Source organism: Bos mutus, chromosome 29 (genome assembly GCF_027580195.1).
Source record: "Bos mutus isolate GX-2022 chromosome 29, NWIPB_WYAK_1.1, whole genome shotgun sequence".
Lineage (NCBI taxonomy): Eukaryota > Metazoa > Chordata > Mammalia > Artiodactyla > Bovidae > Bos > Bos mutus.
The window spans coordinates 10,675,435-10,696,902 of NC_091645.1; the positions used below are offsets into that span (position 1 = coordinate 10,675,435).

Below are 21,468 nucleotides of genomic sequence, written 5' to 3' on the forward strand. Positions count from 1 at the left end.
AAGTTTATGAAATTAGAATTTTAAATGCCAAGTTTGAATTTGAATAGGTTATGCTCTTGTCTTAACTTCCATCTGAGGCCAGGAAGGCTAAATGCTCAGAATAGGACAGGACAATATGTAGCATCAATTTGATTTTCCAGCCACCATGGAAACCTAGCAGCTGACACTCCATAACCATTAGGTTCAGAAAAATCAAGTATCTGAACAAAAACATATTTCAAAACTGGGAAGTTCCATCTACTTTACTGACCCTCCACATCTAGAAAGCTGCTGATCCTCTCACTTCTCCAGGTGGAGAGACGATGGTGGGTGATGGTCAGAGCCAGATCTGAGTTAACTGGAACCATCTCCATGCAGCTGTACAGGCTGCAAACCACCAGTAGCATAAAACATTACCAGGGTGCTTAAACCTCACAGGAGATATTGTTAGTCAAGAAAAAAATTGTATTTGGCAGTATTTTTCAGTGTTGTTTAGCTGCCCACTCGTGTCTGACTCTTTTGTGACTCCATGGATTGGGATTTTCCAGGCAAGAATACTGGAGGAGGTTGCCATTTTCCTTCTCCAGGGACTCTTCCTGACCTAGGGATCAAACCAGTCTCCTGCCCGCATCTCCTGCATTGCAGGGGGATTCTTTACTGCTGAGCTGCCGGGGAAGCCAAAATTGAATGCACATTCAGTCTCATCCAACTCTTTGAAACCTCATGGAAGGTAGACTGCCAGGCTCTGTCCATGGAATTTTTCAGACAAGAATACTAGAGTGGGTTACCATGCCCTCCTCCATGGGATCTTCCAGACCCAAGGACTGAACCCATATCTCTTGAATCTCCTGTGTTGGCAGATATCTTTGCCACTGCACCACTTGGGAAGCCCCCTTTTTAAAAAAAAAATAATAATTTTATTTATTTTTGGCTGTCTGGGTCTTTGTTGCTGCATGGGGTTTTCTCCAGCTCTGAGCTGGAACTATTCTATAGTTGTAGTGTGCTGGCTTCAATAGTTAGAGCTTAGTAGTTGTGGCTCCCGGACTCTAGAGCATAGGCTCAGTACTTGTGGTGCAGGGGCTTAGTTGCTCCTCAGCATGTTGGGATCTTCCTGGACCAGAAATCAAACCAGAGTCTCCTTCATTGGCAGGCTGATTCTTTACCACTGAGCCACAAGGGAAGCCCCAAAGCCTGTTTTTTTTTGTTTGTTTGTTTGTTTGTTTTTAAATTAAATGGCATATATTGTTAAACTAATTGGAAGTAGAGTGAGACCATCAAGGCAAGTTGAGACAATAGATTGTCTATAAATCCCCCAGAAGATGATGGGAGGCCCTTCATGACAGTTTTTCTTGGTTTTTCACAGTAAGAATACACAAAATTATGGCTTGGAGGGAATTACTATTCATACCTTTTGGCTCTTTACCACTCAGTAAGTAACTATTCCTCTAAGCAAATGTGAACAAAAAGTATTTAAAGACTACTGAACTGGTATACTCCTCTGAAAAGTTATTTTTGCTGCTTGTGCTCAGTTGCTCAGTCGTGTACAACTCTGTGACCCTGTAGACTGTAGTCTGTCCATGGAATTTTCTAGGCACGAATACTGGAGAGGGTTGCCATTTCCTTTTCCAGGGGATCTTCCTGACCCAGGGATCAAACCTGTGTCTCTTGCACCTCCTACATTGAAAAGTGGATTCTTTACCACTAGCTCGACCTGGAAAGCTACTAAATGTTCACAAATGTCACAGCCCACTTTTATAACACTTATGTTTATTTTATTTTTTTTGGTATAAATTTTGATATATATTTTTTAAATTTTATTTTATTTTTAAACTTTACAATATTGTATTGGTTTTGCCAAATATTGAAATGAATCAAATGGAAGTATTCTTAGTTCTTTCTATTTCATTCTTTCCCCTGAGGTCTTTGCCAAGGATCAGTGTAGGATTTCTTTTCTTAGGGGCCCTTAGGCGGTGTAGATCATGCTCTCTTAGTGATGAAGCAGTAAACTCTAGACCCTCTTAAATATCTTTCCTGTTATTCCGTGTTTTAAATGCTCCTCAAGTAAAGCTTGAAATATTGTCTCACCTATGCCAAAATCCTTTCACTCCTTTATAATTTCACTAGATCCAGTTGTAGTCATGGAATATTTTCTTTTAAAAGGACGGTTACATCCCCACCTGGATGTCATCTTCCCTTCCTGTAAAGAGATCCTGGATACTATTGAATTAGGCAAATGACATTTTTTTCTTGGGTTGAAAACTAAAGACCCATGGAGTAAATGTAAAGCCATCAATAGTTCATGTAGCTGTCCGGGGAACTTTTGAATACAAACTTGGATATGTATAAATAATGCTTCTAGGATTTATAATTCAGCATGTATGATCATACAAATGTTAAGGAAGGATTTTGGTAGACCCCAACTATGCAATGTATGTCACTAAAGTATTCTTATCTTGTAAGCACTTCCTAACAAAATTTTCTCCTCTGATATTTATTATCATAGGCTTGTTGTTTTCTTCTCTTTGAAGTTTTCTTTCTTTTTTCCCCACTGCAGTTTGCAGCACTTTAATAGTGTGAAGGGCTCCACTCTAGAGAGCACTGAAGCGAAGAAAAGCTTCATGGAGCCATACTGTGAGAATTAAAACGCATTACATTAACTCAGCCTTCCCTTTCTGACTTCCTCTGTCGACTAAAAACAGTTTTGAAAAACAAAAAAGACCAAAAAAAGAATTAATATGGGAACACAGAGGGAGTTTGAGTTTTGATTTTTTCATGTGAAAAATAAAATTTAAAAAACTGTAAAGTCGCTAAAGCTTAGTTCTAACATCTTCAAGTTCTCTTCCCTGAGTCGTTAAGTTGCTGAAGCCCAGAAAATCAAATTTGGTTTAGGGCTGTTTGATAATGTAGTAACACAATAAAATGTGATTCACCAATTAGCTCATATAATTAGAAAATCAAAAACATGCTCTAAGTGTCTGGTGGACACATATAAGTAAAGTCTATTGTTCTTTATATTTGCTGATTATAGTTATGATTATACCTTCAGTTAATGATACCATATTCATATTCCTTAAGGAAGAGAACCCACAAATGCCTGTGTTTATAAATCAGGTAAATAATTTACTTAGTTCAGTCATTCATCCATTCACTTTTTTTCCCTTCATTATTTCTTTTTTGTCAGGCTCCATTAGTTAATGCGGCTGCCTGGTCCTTGCCTCCATAAAGCTCTTAATATGCAAGAACTGTGTTTAAATTCTTATAAAGAAGGGACAGTAAAGTAAAATTAGAATTTTATAGAAATCATGGATTTTTACTTGAAAATTAGTTTTTTCTCACTGATTTCTAAATGTTAATAATGTTGTTGAGACATATTCTAACAACAACAACAACAATAGCCAATTCAAGAATTTCCTTGCTCAGAAATTTTGCCTGGCTGAGAAGGATCTGTGATAGATAAAAGTGAGAATTTAATATTTGTTAGATTATTTTAAAGTAGTTCTTCATATGTTCTGTATTCATGTCACTTGAAATCTAAGTCATATGTTCTGTGTTGCCTGACTATATTTAAAATGTGTTTCTCTCTCTAAGTTCAAATCAATTTAAGGGTTGGTTGGATGGTTAAAATGGTTTCTCACTAGGAATTTCAAGCATGTCCTGGTTTGTTCTTTTCTCATTGCTACTGAAGCTATGGTTACATGGGTCAGGGCTTCTCAACAAATATAGCAGGAGGATAATGGGGATAAATTACCTGAGCTTGAACCAATAAAGAGAAGGCATTCTTTATCTAACACGGTCATTCTTAATGCTGTTTTACAGCCAAAAATGTAATATGGTTGTGTTGCCCTTACCACTGATTTTTAAGGTCATATTTTAGAGTCTATCCATAGAAAAATTGAAAGATATTATGAAAAAAATTTCCCTTGTAATTGTAACAATGCCCCTAGATGGCTTTCTCTTTGTAAACTCACAGTACATATTTTGTGCTGTTTTCTCTCTCCCAAACAACAAGAAATTTTAAAGGATACAATGAAGGTTTTTTTGTTGTTTTGTTTTGTTTGTAGAGTCTCAGTCATATTTCAGAACACCTTAGACTGTATTTCATTTGGAAGAGAACATTCAGTCACAAACATCAATAAAGTGTGGTTTATTCATAGCCAGGATGCAATTTAACCCCCTAATGTTATTTAAAATGCAGCTCTCTCCTCCTCAAAATGTATTTAATAGTTTTCTTTATTTTTTTCCCCTATTTACAGGTCAATGGGACAGAAATTGAATATGAGTTTGAAGAAATTACATTGGAGAGGGTAAGAAAAAATCCAATAATCCAAAACCCTAATCTTGCATTTCACATTCTGCTTTCTAATGGGTTGTCTTGGGGAAATGTGCAAATGTGTATTATACACACACTCACAATGAAAATATTAATGAAGTGTTTGCAGTGGAAGGCATGGAGACAAGCCAACCAACCCACCAGAACTTTGATTAAGTGTACTGCATGGCTAGGGTTTGGAAAAATGAATAGGGAAAGCCAAGTATTCAGTGAGCTTGTGTGATGTGAAAGTGAAAATGTTAGTTGCTCAGTCGTGTCTGATTCTTTGTGACCCCATGGACTCCTCTGTCCATGGGATTTCCCAGGCAAGAATACTAGAGTGGGTTGCCATTCCATTCTCCAGGGGATCTTCCTGACCTAGGGATCAATACTTTTTTCCTATTGTTTTCATTATTAATCTTTTGCTATACATTTTAAGATATGTTATACTGTATTTTCATTTACGTGATATTAATATGATCTTCTTAACTACCATTACCATGCTTTTTCTTTCTTTTTTTTCCCCTTAGTTTAAAATAATATGTGAAGGATTTTAAAACCTCCCTCATAGAGAAAAAAAAGCAACCCTGCAGAGTTCTGAAAACATGTTGTTCAGGCCTTGGCAAAGATTTGAAAAATTAGGGAAATTTTGTGTACCTAAGCCTAAAATATAAAGGCGTTTTAGAGAAGAATAAGAAAAAGGCCAAAGACTGCCTAGAAAAAGGCCAAAGAACTCCTAGAAAAAGGCCAAAGAACGCCTAGAAAAAGGTGACTGAAAGGTATTAACAGGACATTCATCAAAAAAGAAAAGGCCAGTAGCATCCAGAACCTTGCTCAGCCTTACTATTAAACAAACAATGGTACTAAACAGTTTTTCTCAACCCAATTGGCAAAACATTTAAAAGAAAGATTAATATTTGCTGCCATTGAGTGGGCCTGGAAATTGGAGCAGCCATTTGTTGTTGCTGCGTCACTCAGTCACGTTTGATTTTTGCCACCTCGTGGACTGCAGCACGCCAGGCTTCTCTGTCCTTGACTGTTTCCTGGAATTTGATCAGACTTATGTCCATTAAGTTTATGATGCCATCCAACCATCTCATCCTGTGTCTCCCCCTTCTGTTGCCCTCAGTCTTTCCCAGCATCATTTCCAATGAGTTGACTCTTTGCATCAAGTGGCCAAAGTATTGGAGCTTCAGCAACAGTCCTTCCAGTGAATATTCAGGACTGATTTCCTTTAGGATGGCCTGGTTGGATCTGCTTGCAGTCTAAGGGACTCTAAAGAGTCTTCTCCAGCACCACAGTTCAAAAGCATAAGTTATTCAGTGCTCAGCCTTCTTTCTGGTCCAACTCTCATAGTCATACATGACTACTGGAAAAAAATCTTAGCTTTGACTAAATGAACCTTTGTTGGCTAAGTAATGTCTCTGCTTTTTAATATTCTGTCTAGGTTGTCATAGCTTTTCTTCCAAGAAACAAGTGTCTTTTAATTCAATGGCTATAGTAACCTCCACAGTGATTTTGGAGCCCAAGAAAATAAAGTCTGTCACTGTTTCCATTGTTTCCTCATCTATTTGCCATGAAGTGATGGAACTAGATGCCATGATCTTAATTATATGAATGTTGAGTTTTAAGCCAGCTTTTTCACTCTCCTCTTTCACCTTCATCTGTGTATGCATAATATACAATCATAATAAGGATACATACCAAAATGTTAAAAATTATTAACTCTTGTTAAGGATTTTGAGGTAATTGTTAGTTACTTCTTTTTGTCTAGATTTATTTTCTACACTTTCCATAATAAACATGCAGTGTGTGAGTGCTCAGACGCTCAGTCATGCCCAACTCTTTGTTACCCTTTGGACTGTAGCCCATCATGCTCCTCTGTCCATGGGATTTTTCAGGCAAGAATACTGGAGTAGATTGCAATTTCCTCCTCCAGGGAAATATGCAATATATTTACATTAAGATATAAAAATGCAAGTATTTTTTTCTGTGCTTTCATCCAAGCATGAATTCAGACTCTAGATCTACATTTAAACTTATTTTTTTTTCTTCTTCAGTTTACTAATTATTCAGTTTTATTAGTCAGGTAATTTCTTACTTCCAGCCTAATTTTTATTGTGAATGGCTTTAAAAGGAAATTTACATTAAAAGTTAAGTGTTTGACAGATGAGTTCTTTAAAACTTCCATTATGAACTTTGATAAATTATTTTAAAGGCATGCAAAATGGATAAAAGTGAGGTTTATGGAAAATCAACCCAAATGAGGAAAGAGAAGACATTTCTCCTAAATCACTAATCATCTGTCCAGAAATAGCTATATAAATTGTAGGAAAATGTGCAAAATCAAAGTGGGAGGCCTTTGCTTAAAAACCAGTAAGAATTAAAAGATGACAATAGCAGTGCCTTCTAAGCGTAGGATCTCTTTCCACTACACAGATCTTACCCTTAGGAGGTCAACCTCTCGCCCCCCAAACCCTACACATATATACGTCTTGATTGTAACACCATTTAGTTACCCTGGTTTTATAGCTCAGAAATAGACGCCAGCAGTGATGTGAGGTAGAACATTCTCTATGAGTCAAACAGTGGTGGGTTCTAGTGTGTGTCCACACTCACTTTATGAGCTTGCATGCCGTCTCACCTCCTTTACTTCCCGCCCGAAGGGTCTCAGTCGCAGTCTGAAGCTTATCCTTGCCCTTAGCTGTAGCCCTTCCAAGACCTCTCTGTCGAGCATCGCCTTCTCTGAGCACCTCCACCACCTCTGTGTCCTTATCATTTGTTCTAGTACACCTCCCCTCCCCACTGGGACCTTGAATCTGATTTCACTCACTTTCCTCCTCCCCTTGGCCTATGTTTCCTGGTCCATCTAATTTTCTGTCTTACACACTCAGCATTTTTCCTTCTCTCTCTTTTTTTTGTGGTCATCTCAGCCCTTATTAACCTACTGTGGTTAAACTTACACCTTCCTAATTACTCCATGCCAGCGCCTGAGCAACTAGACATGGCAAGAGAAGCACCTAGTCATCTCACTTTAAATTTATAACTGTTGGCTTCAAACGAACTCTCAAAACAACCAACCAGTTCTTAGCAATTTCTTTAGAAAAATCCTTTTCTCAGTCTCTGGGAAAATAGTTTCCTATCTCATTTCATCTCCTCAAATCTCAAACACCCCCTCCCTCGTCCTTGCTCTTAACTATTAATTTCTCTCCATATGTCCTTGAGAAAATCTAAGCTATCAAATGAAAACTGCCTTACTTCCTACCACCAGATTCACTAGTGTGCTCTCTTTGTTCCCTGATTCTTTCCAAGGCCAGCTCTTCGCTTGTAACCTGGACTCCATAACCTCTTGTCCATTTAAGGAATTTGCTTCTGGAGTTTTCTCCTCTCTCTCCTGTAATATCAGTTTCTCTCTTGCCCTTTTTTTTTTTTTTTCCCTAGATTAATTTATCGTGATAATAGCTCTCATCTTAAAAAAAATGTGTCCCAATGTTCCTCATCCATTATTGCCTCGTTGTTCTATTGAGCTTAACTGAAATCTAGGAAAACTGTCTGTCTGCATTAACTCCACTTTAGGACTTCCTTTTCTTATGTTAACCTATTCATGTTTTCATCCTCACAGTAGCTCTAAAACGGTCCCTGTCAAAGTTCCAGCAAGTTCCATCTTGCTCAGTACAAGCCTCAGTTCTCAGTCCTGCTTCTCAGCAGCGCTTGATGTGGCTGTCACTGCCTCATTCCTCAAAGGTGTTAATTTCTTGCCTCCCAGAACAAAGCACCCTCCTGTTTATTTACCATCTCATTGGTGCCCTTTCTCAGTCTCCTTGCTGGTTCTTCCTCTAAATGTAGGAACACTCCAGAAACCCAGTACCCAAATTTGATATATTCCTAACAGAATTCATGATTTCCCTGTACTTCCTGTCCTCAGGGCCTAAGCTGCTTCTCTCTTAATATTCGTCATCTGAACTCATTGACTCTATAATATTCCTTGTAATTCAGGCCAAAAATAATGTATCGAGAAGTCTTGTATAATTACTCTTTTTCCCTTGGTATCTGGCAAAAGTCTTACTGGTGCTACCGTAAAAATATATTTCAAAATCAGTCACATTTAGCACTCTGCTGACTCTTGGTCCAAATCAATATCACGCCATGCCTGGACCACAGTAATAGCTTCTGCTTCTGCCCATTCTTTTCCAGAAGGTAGCCAGAGTGATCTTTTTTGAAGTAGAAACCTGATCATACCACTTTTATTCCTAAAACCCTCCAAGAGGTGATAATTACACTCATTACCTATAAGGCTGTATATGATCTGACCTCTGCTTCTTTCCCCAACATTATGGCCTAACCTTCAACTCCTAGAACAGTTTACTCTGACCACACTGACTTTCTCATCATTCCTCAAATGCCAAGCTTTACCCACCTGAGGCATTTATATATGGTATTCTATGTGCCTGGGAAAATCTCCCCTCAGCTCTTTATAAGATTTGCTCATTTCATCATTGAAACATCAACTCAAATGTCTCCTTCTCAAAAAAATCTCCCCTTTGTACTCCATTGAAGTTAGTGTAGCTTCCCCATTACTTTTTTTTTCCTTCTCATAGTTTTATTGTCATATAATTGTCCTTACTAACATCTGAAATTTATAGTATTTATGTATTTTATTTATGTATTGTTTACTTTGTTAACATCTATCTCCTCCTTAAATATATGCTATATGTAAATATACAGTCAACTCTATATCCAGTTCGCCTAGAACAGTGTCTGGAATGCAGTATGCATTCAGTGACTATTCGGGTTGATGCCTACGCTCAGTCACCGCACGTACAGCGGAACAGAGACACATGGCCTGTGTTTGGCTCTGTCACTTACTGGTCAAGTTACTTTGAGTTGAGTACTTAACGTTTCTGTGTCTCAATTTCCACATCTGGAAATGAGACTAAGGTATTTGTAACCACTTCCTAGGCCTTTGTGATTATTGAAAGTGAAAGTTGCTCAGTAGTGTCTGACTCTTTGCGACCCCATAAACTATACAGTCCATGGAATTCTCCAGGCCAGAATACTGGAGTGGGTAGCCTTTCTCTTCTCCAGGGGGTCTTTCCAACCCAGGGATGGAACCCAGGTCTCCCACATTGCAGGCGGGTTCTTTACCAGCAGAGCCACAAAGGAAGCCCAAGAATACTGGAGTGGGTAGCCTATCCCTTCTGTTATGGTTGTTAAAGGAGTTAATATAAAGGTTTAGAATAGCATGCATCCTTATTATTCTTAACATTTCCCTCATGCTAATTTGATAGTTCTCACAAACATTATTTATAGGATCACTGAGGAAGCTTAAAACCTAGCTTCTTAGTCTCAATGAACAATTTACATCAATCCAACAGGAATTCTTTTCATACCAGCTTTCCCTGTTCTTTCTCCCCATTACTTGAATTGATGTTAGACATCCAATGAATCAGGCTGCCAGTACAGGACATGTGAGAGATGAGGTTCAATTCCTGGGTTGGGAAGATCCTCTGAAGTATAAAATGGCAACTCAGTCCATTATTCTTGCCTGGAAAATTCCATGGACAGAGGATCCTGACAGGCTACAGTCCATGGGGTCTCAGAGAGTTGGACATGACTAAACAAAGGAACACAATAAGGAAGTTATGGTCTTTGCTATATGTGTTACAGCTCACATTTTTTATGCATTTCATCTCTGTAACATTTAGTTTAGTAATAAGCTAATCACATTTAGTAACATCCCGGTGAGGTGGATATTGCTGACTTCATTTAACACATTAGAACACATAATTTAAATAAGTTTAAATTAAACTCAAAAATTAAGTCACATGTCAAAAGTCACAGCGTTAGTCAAAGACAGAACTGGGATCCAGCTCCATGCCCACCAGACATGAAAACCTAAGCTCATTGCCGCTGAGTTAAATTGCACCAAATTAAGCTCAAGTGTTTTTTCCTCCAAGAAATTCTTCTTGACTTCCCCTCTTGGGAAAGGTTCCCCTGCATAAATTAACACAAGTAGAGAATTTCTCACAGTAAATGATGAAGAAAATGTCTTTTCCACTGAAATGTGAGTTCCTTGATGGAAGGAATTTTATCGTAGTGTTCTTTATATTCCTATGACAATATTAAAAGAAAAGGGAAAACCACTGCCCAATTTGAGGGCACGTTGATGACTCCTTCCCTATAGTAGCATCAGCCGATGCACTGGCTGCTTTGCCGTACATGGTGAATCCCACCCCTGTCTTATGGACACTTAGGTGTCCAGCACTTTTTGAACAAGGGCGCTGAGCACAGCCCTTGTTTCGTAGACTTTCACCACCTGGGGGAGGACACAGAAAAGTAAATGGGCAGAAACCATAATGAAGAACAGAATGCAATGACTACCCGGCCCAGAATGGAGTACTTCTCTGAGGCATTGTACCTGAAGGGTGAAGGGAAACTGGCCATGGACAAGGAAGGAGAAGCGGACCTCTCAGGAAACAGCGAGTGCAAATGTGCAGGGGTCCATGGCAAAGTGACATGCTCAAGGAACTGCAGGTAGCAATAGTTCAGGATCGCTGTGGCTCAAGTTTTGAAGTGAGATTCAGACAGAGAGAGAGAAAAAGCAGGCAGGAAGGATGGAAAGGACTGGAAACATAGATGCCTTGGATAACATTTAAATTTTAAATTGTATCTTGGAGACAATGGCGAGCCTTTGGAAAATTTTAGGCAGAAAAAAGTAATATAATCATACTTGTGTTTGAAAAAGATCACTTTAGCTGCAGTATTGGGTGTACAGGATTCAACAGACAATGCAGATGTGCCCTTTAAGACAGAAAATTAATGACTGCTGCTGCTGCTGCTAAGTCACTTCAGTCGTGTCTGACTCTGTGCGACCCCATAGACAGCAGCCCACCAGGCTCCCCCATCCCTGGGATTCTCCAGGCAAGAACACTAGAGTGGGTTGCCATTTCCTTCTCCAATGCATGAAAGTGAAAAGTGAAAGTGAAGTCGCTCAGTCCTGTCCGACTCTTCCCGACCCCATGGACTGCAGCCTACCAGGCTCCTCCATCCATGGGATTTTCCAGGCAAGAGTACTGTAGTGGGGTGCCATAAATTAATGACTAAATGCTGCCAATGATGATGGTGGAGGAGATGATTCAAAATATTTTAAGAATCTTAGAAGAGATTCTGATGTTTTGTAGGATGAGAAAATGCCAGAGAGAGCAAAGATGTCAAAGAGGCCTAGACAATAGCCCAACAAATTCCTTTCATTTACACAATCTGCGCCTCTCAGCGTGGACACCTGTGATATTTCAAGCCTTCCTGACACCCTCAACTCTTGTGACATTAATAAAGGTAGCTGAGTATAATGTCTGTGCCTCTGAATGATTTATCCATTATTCACGAATGAAATTAATAGGTTACATATCCCTAATATGGTTTGTATCAAGAGAAGCCTGTTGACCCAGCATGGATAATAGATTCATCATGCCTTCATAACCCTGACCAGCATGCATGACTACAGTTTAGCAGAGATGTTGAAGTGACTATCTGACCATCTGCCGACCCCTACCACAGCCTCCAAAAAAAGAAAAAGAACATTTGGAGTGTTTTCCTGACAGCTGCAGAATGTATGGCCATGTGACACTATTTGAATATTCTGTCTGACACGTCGGGGATATTCTTTTGCAATTTTTTTTTTTTTAAGAGCTGAGCCATATTCCTAAGTATAAATCATTGATTTTGTTACTTATTATTAGACCCATGCCAAAATCAACATATCTATAGGGCAGAGAAAAGTGATTCCTGTAGATGAACTGAGTTTGGGGTGTCAGGTGGATAACTTGGGAATTTTTTTAAACAGTATTTGTAAACTGCAGGTAAGCAGTAACCAACTAAAGTTGTCTACTGATGAAGTCTCCAGAGTAATCCAGGCTTCAAATTAACTAGAAATTCCTTGGGTGTCTGAATCGGGCCAAATTTATTTATCTCACACTATCGAGTTTCCATGAAGATGAAAATTCCTGAATTCAAATGGAATTAAGGGTCTGTTGCTTCAAGTAATGTAGAGGCTTTAGGTTTCTAAATTTCAGATTTTCTTCTGGATCTCTTTAGCTATTTCAAATTAGTAGTAACAGGAATAAAAAGCCAGAGTCCTGAAGATATTTGATGGGATTTCATATAGTCAGCTATAGTACAGTCTTATTCTATTTTAGTTAAATAATTTTAATGCTAGATAATCTTCTTAAACTCTAAATTTTACACATTTGCAGTTATCAGTGTATATTTTAGTGTGTTTGAAATGTATACACACATATATATGTTTACAGATACAGATATCATCCAAACGTAAGTGTGTATTTAGATGTAAAAATATTTACTTAATATGTGTGAATTTTGATCAAAGTGTTATTGGCTTTGTGGAAGGTATTGCAAGTTTTCTAGAACAAGTGTAGATTCACATAAGCAGTCTAAAGAAGCACAATTTTGAGTTCAGACTTCTTTTGAATCCAGAATGGGCCACTTTCTATGTGACCTTGAAGAAATGACTTAACCTGCTAAGCCTCCGCTTTCTTCATGATGAATGTAATACTAGTATCTGTTGTCTACCACTGTTGTGAAAAATAGAAATAACATGTAAAATGCCTTAAATAGTTCATGGAACAGCATAGATGCTCAATATTAGTTTTTATAAAGTGTGTAAATGCACCTTTATCTAAGCCTCATTCTTTCTTTCGAAGATGTCACTGTTGGTTAACTTTAGGCCATGATTCTAGGCCTAGGTCAAGGGGCAAACGTATGCTTCTGCTTTTCTGTGTGTGTTTGTGTGTGTGTGAGAGAGAAAGGGAGAGAGTTTTTTTTTTTTTTTTTTTTTTTTTAATGGCAAATGATAAGCTTCTTAAGTGATCTCCAAAAGGTATATGTTCCCAATTATGAATGCATTTTAAGTATATAAATGGAGTCTGCCCTTGAGTTTGCAGCCATAGCTTTCTTTAGAATAACTCCAAACTTTTTGTAGCTCTGTTTTCCCTTCTTTGTTGCTGCTACTGCTAAGTCACTTCAGTCATGTCTGACTCTGTGCAACCCCATAGACGGCAGCCTGTCAGGCTCCCCTGTCCCTGGGATTCTCCAGGCAAGAACACTGGAGTGGGTTGCCAGTTCTTCTCCAGTGCATGGAAGTGAAAAGTGAAAGTGAAGTCGCTCAGTCGTGTCTGACCCTCAGCGACCCCATGGACTGCATGCAGCCTTCCAGGCTCCTCCATCCCTGGGATTTTCCAGGCAAGAGTACCGGAGTGGAGTGCCATTGCCTTCTCCGCCCTTCTTTGTTAGCTCACAAGAATTTAGCTCCTGGCTAGACAAGCGGTTACCGTTTTCTTTTCTGTTCAGTAGCTTTTGGCTATGATATTTGCTTCAGATGCTTTTAAATATTTTATTCTAATGATCTTTCACTTCTAGTCTCTACATATGAAATAGTTAGCCTTTTTTTTTTTTGTCTGCACATTAGAACTGGCAGGAGGAGCATTCTTCTTCTTTTGGGGGAACTGCTTCTCTCCCCATTCCAACCACATTCTGAGGATCACTGCCAGTCATAGCATGCATGGTCACACAGTTGACTGAACCAGAGCTACTCATTGAAATTACCTGGCAAGCTAGTAAAAATAATAATAATAACACAGATCCCTGAATCATGCCCTAGACTAAATGAATCAGAATCTTGGGTATGTGGGACATGAGAAATCTTTATTTTAAAAACTCTTCTTGGGGACTTGATGTAGTTTACAGGCTGACACCTGAGTCAGACTAAGCCAAATACAAGCACTGCTCAGGATTTTTCACACTGGAGTTTGTGGAATGGAGAGGTGTTGCATTCCAGCTGTGCAGTAGAGTTCTGAGAGAGGAGAGAAAGAGTGGTTGCCATATGAATTTCCTGCCTCGTGGAGCAAGCTCATCTGAGAAAATGAGGCTTCCCACAGAGAGAGACAGAGACAGAAGTTAACGAAGAGGGAGAGAGAAAGAGAGAACACACTGGCAGCATCCAATTTCTATGTTATATCTACCCTAAAGACCCAACTGGACAGCCACTCTCTTCTCATTGGCTACATGAGCTGCTGCTGCTAAGTCACTTCAGTCGTGTCCGACTCTCTGCGACCCCATAGACGGCAGCCTACCAGGATCCCCTGCCCCTGGGAGACCTCCCTTTAAATTCTTCTTAGCCAGATTGGTTCAAATCTGGCATCCATAACTTGCCTAGTGTATTTATGCAAATGTATCTTGGTTTTGTATTTTAGCTATCACTCTGGGGAAGTTCTTGAATAGGTCCTGCCCCAGGCTCAGGCTGCTATAGCCTGTTCTCAAAATAAATGTCACCTTGCTTAGATTTATCTTCTCTAAAGTCTAACTGTGTCTCCCACCACTGAGGTAAGGTCATAAAGCTGAGCTCTCTGGTAGGGAATACTGTTGGCAGGTTGTAATAAACCTTAATACCGCAAAGCTTAGGCATGCGTCTCCTGTAAAGTAACCCATGACTGTGTTTCAACTCCCAGGAAATAAAAGAACAATAAAAAAAAAAAAAAAAGTGGCAGGTAAAGAGAATGCCTACCGACAGGTCTATGAATTTAAGTCTCTACTGTCTAGAAACTTCTCTGATTTGGAGGCTAGCAAGTTTTTTGTACATGCGGAAAGAGCTTTGCAGTGTTAACCATTGGCCTCAGATGTCAGAAAAAAAAATTTACTGTGAGAAATATGGTTTACAGACATTTGGGGGGTCATTAATCTAACTTTTCTTCAGATGCAAGCATCAAAGTCTCAGGATTGAGGATTACCTGGTAAACATACCTCAAAGGCCTGATTTAGATAAATGGGCACAAAATGCCTTTAGCTGAAATTCAGCTGCTGACTCCAGCCTTCTCCATTTTTCTTTATAGCTCCAGGCTGACTTATCTCCCTTCTTTCACCCCACAAACCATCTGTCACCGGAGTATTACCAAGCGCTCCCTTCTAGATCCTTACCCTGAGCTTCGCATCATCTAAACTGGCCAATATATTTCCTTCTGGAAACCACTTGTTATACTGTGACCCTCAGCTTTTCCTGACATGCTCTTGGTTATTACCAGCACATCTGATGCTATTGCAAGCACATCTGATTCTAAAATTTACAGCTTTAAGACAAAAATCAACAACGGGATAGACATGCCCAGAAATGGCAAAATTCTACTATTCCCAAATAAGTTTTCTAATCAGAGTAAATCTATTTTCCTGGCCTGTATATCAACACAGTGTGGATGGTTAAGGAGGTATGGCAAAGAAAGCTCTAACTCAGGGATGCTCTAAACTTCAGAATCATGGTAGAGATACTAGGCCCTGAAATTATTGGAAAACAAAGACCCAAGAAGCAATGTAGGACAGGGGCCCAGCAATCATGCCTGAGTTACTAAGTACCCCATCTCGAGAACTGGTAAAGCCGGAAATGTTATCACTTGCCACTGAACAAACTCTAAGGGATGAATCTCCGTTTTTCTGTAGATCAATTGTCAGGCTAGCAGCACATGTAAACTTAGTCATTTTTTGTGTTGTTTTTTTTTTCCCTCAAACACTTCAACCACCTCCAGAGATATCTCATAGTTCAGTGACAAGACAGCCTCCACACTGGTCACGTGTCCTCACAGGTAACTGCTGCAACACCTGTGGTTTCTCTCTGAGCTGTTCCTGCAGGTCTGCCCGTTTCTGCTGACGATGTAGTGGACATTTGTCAGTTATCTACCCATGTCTTTCTCTTCACCCGTTCCTCTTTGCTAATTGAGTCCAGATTTTGGTTCAGATGTCCACCTTTATCCACACAACCCATGTGCTTTGATGGAGGCTAAGGCAACTCTGAACTCATGCGATAGGTCCTTACTGATTTAAGCCAATGAGCACTGATGGAGAAAGGCCCTTAGCCGCCCTCCGTGGTGAATACTCAAGCTATTTCAGTACAGTCAGAGTGAATTGTGACTCTTGCTTAGAATTCCATGACAGAAACCCACCCTGTTTCATGGGCAGGAAGTGAGGAAGCCTGTAGCTCAGATAGTAGCTTAGAGCCATTTGATGGCCAGAAGAGTATTGCAGTTTTAGAATGAAGTACCATTTTAGAAGGCAGAGTAGGTAAATGGGGGGTAAAGAACAGTCTTGGTGACATCTTGAAACTGAGAAGCAAACCATCTCTGAAGCCCTCCTTCTGAATTTCTGTTAATCTCTTTTGTTGTGTTACCAGTTTAAGTGGTGGTGGTCGGGGGGCAGCGGGAGAGGGGTGGTGGGGAAGGTTCAGTGACTCACAACTAAACAAATCCTAAAAGACATAAACGGGTCATGAGGAAGCTTGAACTTTAGGGCCCCATCCCCTTAGACATGCCTGAAAATCCTTTATCTCTGAAAATTGTTCCTTCTCTCTTATTCCAGGTCAGGGCTTCCCAGGCGGTGCTAGTAGGAAAGAACCTGCCTGCCAAAGCGCGTAGACATAAGAGGCACGCATTTGATCCCTGGGTTGGGAAGGTCCCTTGGATGAGTGCTTGGCAGCCCACTCCAGTATTCTTGTCTGGAGAATCCTATGGACAGAGGAGCCTGGTGGGCTATGGTCCATAGGTTACAAAGAGTCAGACACAACTGACATGATTTAGCACGCACACATGCATATTCAGGTTCAAGGAATCTCTCTCCCCTGCCCCTCCATTTGGGAAACCACTTATTCCCTCTGCAGAGGACTCCTCTTTCCTCTTTTACTTCCTCCAAAAACCCTTTAATTTCTTCAAAGGGCTTAGGTTTTTGGAAACAGAAGCAGGGAGGTCTTTGCAGGCTGCTTCTGACTTCAACTCTCCCTCTCCTTACCTCCCTCTACAATGAACACCTGCTTTAACGGGGAGAAAGGAAAAAGAAAAAAAACAGGGAGAAGAAAAATAGTTTTAATATCTCAGAGATGCACAGTAAGGAAACTGAAACTTATTTGAGAAGCAATTAGAACTAGTGGATTTAAAAGCTTCTATTTTATCTACTTAGCTTGATGAGATTTAGGTATTTTTGCACCTTCAAATCATCTATCCTTTGGAGAAACAGAGCGTATATAATAAGAAAACATTCATAGGTATCAGAACCTCCAAGGTGTACTTTCATAGTTTAAAAATATTTGGTCTGTATAGACTCAGCATAAATTAAACAAAGACATTTAGTCATTGAGAAGAATGTCACCTTGAATTTAATTCAGGATCACCAACTAGGTTCTGTTGATCCTAAGACTGCTCTTCACTCCCTTACTATCTTTGACTGAGAAGTTCTTCCTCAAAACTCAGCTTATGTGTTAGCTTCTCTCAAAAGCTTGGTCAAGTTCCCAAGTCAGAGTTAGCTTATCCATCCTTTTCATCACCTCAGGGCTTTCTCATTGTCATCTGTGTTCATATCCTGTCTACCTTTTATGTAGAGGCCCTTAATGGCTGAAATCCTTTTCATGCTTGGCATTTACATCTGGCTGTTTTGAATCACTCCCTGGGTAGCTCAAATGGAAAAGAATCTGCCTGTAATGCAGGAGACCTGAGTTCGATCCCTGGGTTGGGAAGAATCCCCTGGAGAAGGGCATGGTAACCCAGTCCACTATTCTTGCCTAGAGAATCCCATGGACAGAGGAACCTGGCAGGCTGCAGTCCATGGGATTGCAAAGAGTCAGGCACGACTGAGCGGCTAACACACACAGAGAAGAGCAAAGTATATCACTAGCAAAGTCACTAGAAGACTCATTTATGTCTCTTGACAAGATACAGAGATTAGTGTTTCATCCTGATGGTGTGTTATATACACAGACATGTTTCTGTACACACTCACATACATGTATAAATTTTGTACACATTTTATATTATATACATATATGTCTTTCATGTATTTGTATGTGTTTCCATGTGTTTATAGTTGGATGGGTGGATAGATAGATAGGACCTTCTTTTAAGCTGGAGCCAATGCTCATGCTCTCTCTAATGCTGGTGCCATACTAAGTATATCAATATCATTTACTGAAAGTTTAGCTTTGTATGTTGTTTACTTTTTTGATTATCTCAAATTTTAACAATTAGTCTGTGACATAAGTTTTACAGCCTCTCTTTTACCAAGAAGAAAACTGTAGGTCAAAGAAGTTAAGGCATTTACCCATGATCACAAAATTAGTATGTGGCAGAACTGAATGAGCTGTCTTCAAATGTGGTGCCATCAGTAAGCAGGAAAAATATGGAAGACTTTTTTAGAATAGAGTATTCTCGAACCAGCCATGATATATTCAGATTGCCCTTAAGTCTTACATGTTTATCAAAAGGAAACAACACGCCCAATGGCAAAATGTCTTTGATTCACATCGCAAGGTGGAAAGCAGCTTCAAGAAAAAGACAAAGACAGTAGGAGGTAGATGGGGAGGAATTTATTTCTCTGTGGGATTGTTTCTTAATGTTTGAGCAATAAGTCATGCGCCTCTCCCCACTATTTGCTTAAACTTTACTCACAGCTCAATAATGCTACCCTAACTTGAGAAAAACAACAAAAATGACATCAGTTCAGTTCAGTCGCTCAGTCGTGTCCGACTCTTTGCGACCCCATGAATCACAGCACACCAGGCCTCCCTGTCCATCACCATCTCCCGGACTTCACTCAAACCCACGTCCATCGAGTTGGTGATGCCATCCAGCCATCTCATCCTCTGTCGTCCCCTTCTCCTCCTGCCCCCAATCCCTCCCAGCTTTAGAGTCTTTTCCAATGAGTCAACTCTTCGCATGAGGTGGCCAAAGTACTAGAGTTTCAGCTTTAGCATCATTCCTTCCAAAGAAATCCCAGGGCTGATCTCCTTTAGAATGGACTGGTTGGATCTCCTTGTAGTCCAAGGGACTCTCAAGAGTCTTCAACACCACAGTTCAAAAGCATCAATTCTTTGGCACTCAGCCTTCTTCACAGTCCAACTCTCGCATCCATACATGACCACTGGAAAAACCATAGCCTTGACTAGACGGACCTTTGCTGGCAAAGTAATGTCTCTGCTTTTGAATATGCTATCTAGGTTGGTCATAACTTTCCTTCCAAGGAGTAAGCGTCTTTTAATTTCATGGCTGCAGTCACCATCTGCAGTGATTTTGGAGCCCAGAAAAATAAAGTCTGACACTGTTTCCACTGTTTCCCCATCTATTTCCCATGAAGTGATGGGACCAGATGCCATGATCTTCGTTTTCTGAATGTTGAGCTTTAAGCCAACTTTTTCACTCTCCTCTTTCATGACATCACATCTTGCAAACTTGGTATTTTTCTAATTCAAAAAGTCCAATTCAAGCTGTGTTTCAACTGTATTTTTTAAACTTTCCTCCTGAGACTATATCCATGTTTTATGAAGCCATAATTGGTTCTACTATGCATACAGTTTTATTACTTTATTTAACTAATATAACATATAATTATGATGCAGCTCATGCTTTAATATTATTTCATTATTTTCAAATATTTTTCAGATATCATTTCATCTTTCAAGCTACCCTGTGAATTAGGAAAAGAAAATTTGCCACTCACTTTAAAAATGAGCAAACGAGGGCTCAGAAAACATTGACATGGGTTTTGCAAGGTCACTCAATACAGAGCAAAGGCCAGTCTAAATCACATCTTTAACTTCCAGCCTTGCTCTTTTCTCTCCAACTCTTGTTGTTGGGTTTTGTTTTAATAGCAAACAAATCCAAACTCATGTCCATTGAGTTGGTGATGCCATTCAACCATCTCATCCTCTGTCATCCCCTTCTCCTCTTGCTTTCAATCTTTCTCAGCATCAGGGTCTTTTCAAATGAGTCAGCTCTTTGCATCAGGTGGCCAAAGTATTAGAGTTTCAGCTTCAGCATCGGTCCTTCCAATGAACACTCATTGGAGGTAAAACACACTAAAAATATCAAAATGTGGTTAATTAATTTCCAAAGTTAAGCTGAAATCAGACTTTCTCTCATGTCAAATTAGATTTGAAATCACCCAAATAATTTAAACTTGCTCTTCTTTTTCTTTTTAAGTTTAGATTTTTTTGTTTGTATAAAATTTTAAAACCCTGGGCCTAATACCTTGTTCAGTTTTTTTTTAATTAATTTATTTGTTTTAATTAGGGGCTAATTACTTTACAATATTGTAGTGGGTTTTGCCATACATTGACATGAATCAGCCACGGGTGTACATGTGTTCCCCATCCTGAACCCCCCTCCCACCTCCCTCCCCATCTCATCCCTCAGGGTCATCCCAATGCACCAGCCCTGAGCACCCTGTCTCATGCATTGAACCTGGGCTGGTGATCTCTTTCACATATGGTAATATACATGTTTTAGTGCTATTCTCTCAAATCATCACACCCTCGCCTTCTCCCACAGAATGCAAAAGTCTGTTCTTTACATCTGTGTCTCTTTTGCTGTCTCGCATATTGGGTCATTGTTACCATCTTTCTAAATTCCATATACATGCATTGAAAAATAACTATCATGAATGTTTAGACTCATGGGAAACACATCGAAATAACAAATTTTTATCGTGTACCTCCAATAAGTGGGAAAGCCCTTTAACCCTCTAAATCTTGAGCATTACTGTTTGAAAAGTAATTCTTACATTGATTTGACTCTCTTCTAGTAATTTCTACCAAATTGTTTTACCAACATTGGAAAGTATTTCAAGTGTGGACTTTACAGCACTTTAGCCTGAGATCAAACTGTGGCTTTAACACTGGTTACCTTTGTGAATGTGAGCAAGTCTCTGAGTCTGTACCTCAGTATCCTCATCTGTAAAATAGGGATAATAATAACACCACCTTCATAGGATTGTTGTGAATACTAAATGTGTTCATAAATATACAATGAAGTAGTTAAAACAGTGCCCGGACCTAAAAAGTACTATACAAGAACTGGCAATTATTATTGTTACTGATCTAGTTCTCTTCACGTGAGAGGCCTTGAATTTTAACAAAATAATATTAACATCTACTTCATCCACAGACTTTTTCTTCTACAGAAGAACCACAGCTTCCCCATGTCTTTATTTCCCACATGATCTTCTTCCTCTGGCAGTCTCCTGATTATTACTTTCCCCCTAAATTTTTTCTTTCATTCTACAGAGAAGTGTTGATTGTGATGCCTGGAACTTATGCGTTTTTCACTCAGCGGGCATTACTTGAGCATCTCTTCTGTCACAGG

General features: G+C 39.5%; 1 protein-coding gene across 8 annotated transcripts in view; it reads left to right on the forward strand.

Moving 5' to 3' along the window:
- Positions 1-21,468, forward strand: part of DLG2 (discs large MAGUK scaffold protein 2) — a 1,083,296-nt gene that overhangs the window by 300,146 nt on the left and 761,682 nt on the right. For all 8 annotated transcript variants that reach the window (XM_070365266.1, XM_070365267.1, XM_070365264.1 and 5 more), the window contains exon 3: positions 4,233-4,283. In XM_070365266.1, coding sequence (XP_070221367.1) covers positions 4,233-4,283 — 51 coding nt within the window. The remainder of the gene's footprint in view (positions 1-4,232; positions 4,284-21,468) is intronic.